This window comes from Lepisma saccharinum, chromosome 19, assembly GCF_977018435.1.
Source record: "Lepisma saccharinum chromosome 19, izLepSacc3.1, whole genome shotgun sequence".
In the NCBI taxonomy this organism is placed as follows: Eukaryota; Metazoa; Arthropoda; class Insecta; order Zygentoma; family Lepismatidae; genus Lepisma; species Lepisma saccharinum.
Genome location: NC_139247.1, coordinates 27,795,504 through 27,800,332, shown reverse-complemented (window position 1 = coordinate 27,800,332; position 4,829 = coordinate 27,795,504). Strand labels below are relative to the sequence as shown.

General features: G+C 38.1%; 1 protein-coding gene across 1 annotated transcript; it reads left to right on the top strand.

Moving 5' to 3' along the window:
• Positions 1-2,951: 2,951 nt before the first annotated feature.
• On the top strand, positions 2,952-3,563 carry LOC146002968 (uncharacterized). The gene has a single exon (XM_083141124.1). It carries the CDS (start codon positions 2,952-2,954, stop codon positions 3,561-3,563), a length of 612 nt encoding a protein of 203 aa, XP_082997250.1.
• Positions 3,564-4,829: the final 1,266 nt, after the last annotated feature.

Below are 4,829 nucleotides of genomic sequence, written 5' to 3'. Positions count from 1 at the left end.
ATTCAGAGTAGGTAGCTCCATTAATAGTGGTTTAAGAAAAGTAATGGAGAATTGCAACTGTGTTCGGATTTTAAAGTAACAAACAAAAAGGTGTTAGAAAAGGAAACTTATCCTTTGCCAAAGATTGAAGATTTGTGCAATTCAATGGCAGTGAATTTATGTACAGTAGTTTTGGATTTCTGCAAGGCATATCTACAATTACCCTTGGAAGAATTCAAGAAATTACTATTAGTAAATACTAGATGGGGATTGTATGCTTATAATAGATTGCCTGTGTGATGGAGTTGTAGTCCTCAAAATTTTCAATGAATAATGGATCAAGTTTTAGTAAATACAGGGTGTCCGGCTTAGACATTTAACATTACAAAACAGTATAACTTTAGTTACATTCAACTTCAAATGATACTTATTGTTTGTATGGGACTGGAAACTGTGGCCATTTGCGAGAATCACCAGTAGTTTGAGTTGACGTGACGCGCATGCGCGTGTAACGCATAAATTCCAAGATGGCGGAGTGGACGGTTCAGCAGAAAGTGTTCTGCGTTCTTTCACCAACAGTAAAGAAATCTGTGAAGCTTGTTCAACGTGCTTTTCGGCGTGAATTCAATCTTCAACGTCACGACAATGTTCCTTCCTATGTGAGTATTGCTAAGTGGGATTAACAACTAAGAGAAACTGGAAGTGTTTTGTCAGTGGGCGTGAAGTATGCGAAGCGGAAGGTATCAGAGGAAAGCATTGAAGTGATTCGCACTGCATTCACAAGAAGTCCAAGAAAATCAATAAGACGTGCAAGTTTATAGCTCAACATTGCTCGGTCTACTATCCATGACGTTGTGCACAAAAGGTTACGTCTCCGGGCGTACAAGATCCAGTTAGATCAACGAAATTATCCTGATGATAAACCTAAAAGACAGACGTCTTCGGGCAAAATGTTAACCAAAATTGACAACAAGAATGCTTTTCTCGACATGGTGTGCTTTTCTGATGAAGCTGCATTCCACACATGTGGCAAAGTGAACAAGCAAAATTGCCGTATTTGGAGAAGTGACAATCCTCATGAGTTTCGTGAAATTATGAAAGACTCGCCAAAAGTTAATGTGTGGAATGGGTTAATGAAAGAGAAGATAATAGGCCCATTCTTCTTTGCTGAAGAAACAGTGAGAGGAACAAATTACTTAGACATGCTTCAGCATTACGGTGTGCCTCAAATGCCTCCAGAAACAATTTTCCAACAAGACGGAGCCCCGGCAATATTTGCTATCATTGTCCGAGAATTTCTCGATGAGCATTTTCCCAGAAGATGGATAGAAAGAGTATCTAAACCACTTACTTGGTCTCCGCGCTCGCCGGATCTTTCCCCCCTACATTCATCAAGGTTCATCAAGGACCAAGTCTACAGTATGCCTGTCGAGAACTTGGAAGATCTGCGTAACGGGATTCGTCAGGCGATGCACAATGTGTCCCCTCAAATGCTAGTGAATTCCTGGACGGAATTGGAATATCGGTTCGACATCTGCCATGCCACAGGTTGGCTCATATTGAGGTTGTGTGAAGTGCTGGTGCTGGGACAAAAAAATGCATGAGTTTTTCTACCAAAATGTAAATTTTGGTAATAAAATTGGGTTTCTCCGCAAAATTATGCTCTTTTGTAATGTTAAAGGTCTAAGCCGGACACCCTGTACTATCTAGATGATGTCATAATTATAGGAAAAAGGAATCTAGATTGCTTGAATAATACTCGAAAGGTATTGGAGAAACTGGCATATTACAATATTAAAGTTAATAAAAAGAAATGCCAATTCTTCAGGAAGGAAGTAAATTACATCGGTTATAGAATTTCTAATAGTGGAATTGAGCCATTGCAGAAAAATAGAGTCAATTTTAGGTTGTCCATAGCCTACAAATGTAAAGGAGTTGAAAGCCTACATACACATGATATCGTTTTATCATAGGTGCATTCCAAATCTATCCTCAATGATTCCAAACTTGTTAAAAACAATAAAAACACACAAACAGCACAACAAAAAAAACTTTAGCTTTTTGGAGTTCCTTTCTGTCACCTCTCGACCAGCCATGATGATGATTCTGAGATGGAATAGAAACCTTGGAAGAACTCCTAAAGTGTTTCATATTGTGCTGATTGTATGTTATTTTTTTTTATCATTTTTAACAAATATGTTGCTGGCACTTGATGTAAGAATTTTCTACTGTCAGATTCCAAATTTGTAGAAGTTAATGAAAAAAAGGCATACGGTAGAAGTGGTAAGATGCACATAAGAAAGAGTTTGAAAATTCAAAGAACACACTGAGAAAAGCTGAGATGTTACATCATTTTGATCCAGATAAAGATATAGTGTTGATTGTTCATGGAAGTCCAGTGGGAGTAGAAGCTCAATTGTGCAACCATGTTGATGGACAGTTGCCTGCTGTTCAGCAACATTAACGGAGGCAGGAAGAAAATATAGTCACTTTGAGGGGGAAGCTCTAGCGTTGCATAAAGGAATAAAAAAGTTTCACAAGTACTTATATGGGAAACATTACAAAGTTTTTACCCATTCCTTGCCTGTAAAGTATATTTTTGGTGAATCAGCCACAACACCAACATTAGCATGTTCCAGATTTCAGCGTTGGGCTCTTCTATTGTCTCAGTATACATACACAATAGTGTTTACAAAGAAAGTGGAAGTAGAAGATTTCCTATCTTGACTTCCTAGGGCAGAAGAAACTGGAGATGCTTAAGAATCAGAAAAATTAAGGAGACTGGATTCGTGTACGACAGAGAATGTAGTGGATGGCTGAGAACAGCTACCGATGAAGAAACAGTAACCGAAATCGTGGCATCCTTGCTCAAAAGCAAGTGTCAGGAGTCAGTCAGAGATCCATACTCCGTGTGTTGTATACTAACAAGTGGCATCCCTACAATATTCAAATGCAGCAGTTCTTAACTGAGGATGACCCAGTTTGCAGACTGGACTTTCAACTGTGAGGTAAATAAGCAGAATCATTGTTATTGGTCAGATGCCAACCCAGCGTGGACAGATCCTCATAAGGAATTCGGTGCGGCAAAGGTAATGATGTGGTGTGGGATATCGAACACCCGAATTGTGGGACCTGTCTTCATCCATGGCAACCTGAATGGGGAGAGGTATCTGAATATTCTCCAGGAAGATGTGTTCCCCTCACTGATGAACCCAGATGGTGAATTACAGCAGAATGGGTTGCCTCCGCAATACACACTATGTGTCAGGCAGTGGTTCGATGAACAGCTCCCGAGTCACTGGATTGGTCAAAGAGGACCCACTGAGTGGTCACCCCATTCTCCGGACCTTACGCCCCTTCACTTTTACCTTTGGGGTCATCTTAAAGCCATAGTTTATCCAGAGAAAAACACTGATCTCCAACATCTCCAACACCGGATCCAACAAACATGTGACTCTGTCGACCCTGCAGTGTTATTGCATGTCCATGAGGACTGTCTGAAACATCTTACGTTGTGTGTAGCACAGAACGGGCAACACATAGAGCACATCTTGTATGATGCCAAATGTGAACTTCAACTGTGAAAATATCCTCACCAAATAAAGTTAGGGGAGAAATTACTGCATATTCTCATTTGTGAGAAAACGCACATGTAAAATGATATGCTACATGACACCTTTCCCATTTGAAAATCTCGATGTAATTCCAAGATAGCAGCTTTCAAGATGGCCGCCATGATATACACTAGCCCCATCTGGTGTGCCCAACCCCAATTACCCATATCCGAAATTTCATCGCCCTCCATCAAGTGGTTTTCAAATTAAAAGGGTGGTGACGGACTTTTGACTCACCCTGTACTTAAAAAAGTAATTATTGACTTATCCATCTTCTAAGGAATTGTTTGCTATTCTGTTTTTATGTCTCTTGTCATTTCTCTATTCAAATTCATGTCTTTGAGAACAGCATGGATGTTTGATTCATAATTTATTTACATCAGTTTCTCATTCACAAGAGAGGCAAAAATGCAATGTATAATAGAAATAGTTATCTATATTTATTTTCCTATTGTTACTTGCTCAGCTGTTAATTATTTTTTTTTACAAGAAATATTCTCATGCTGTTCTTTTTTTGAAATCTGATAGTTGTTAACAATGCTGTTAGTAACAATGACAAATGGAGGGAAACAAACTGCTACTAAGAAAAGGATTTTCAAGTAATTGTTGCTTCATAGTTTCAAGACGAGACACTGATGATGAGTGTAAGTATTTTGTGGATCAAATGGGGCCATGGTAAGTATTAAGTTCTTACCTTTTTCAATCATACTCATATTTTTTCAGTGTTTCTTCCATTCTAGAGTCCCATATATTACTTGGTAATAAGTTTGATGGTTTCCAATCTTCCAGATATCATTTCCACATTGAGATGCATAAATATTTTTAATATTTGCTTTTGGTAGAAGACTGTTCTTGGGAGCAATTTCCGTGAAATTAAAACCACACACTTATTGCTGGAAATAGAAAGAAATATACTTTAGTTTATTGGAGCTTAAAGTAATAAAAAAATACCTCTTTATGAGGTATGTTATCTTACAATGGGTATCTCAGAAATAGTTGAGGGTTATAAATAATTATTGCAAGAAAAGTATTGAACTTATGATAATTAGACCAGCCAAGAATGAACGAGGAATGCAAACAGTTTTTTTTTTATTTTAATACCTACAAATGTATGCACCATAAATGACATGACATCGATAGTGTCTACGAGGTCACTATTTATATTTTGAGCCTAACAATGAAAACACAGGAATTTGGCATTGAAAACTGCTTTATTGTTTTTCGAAGTATTCTCCT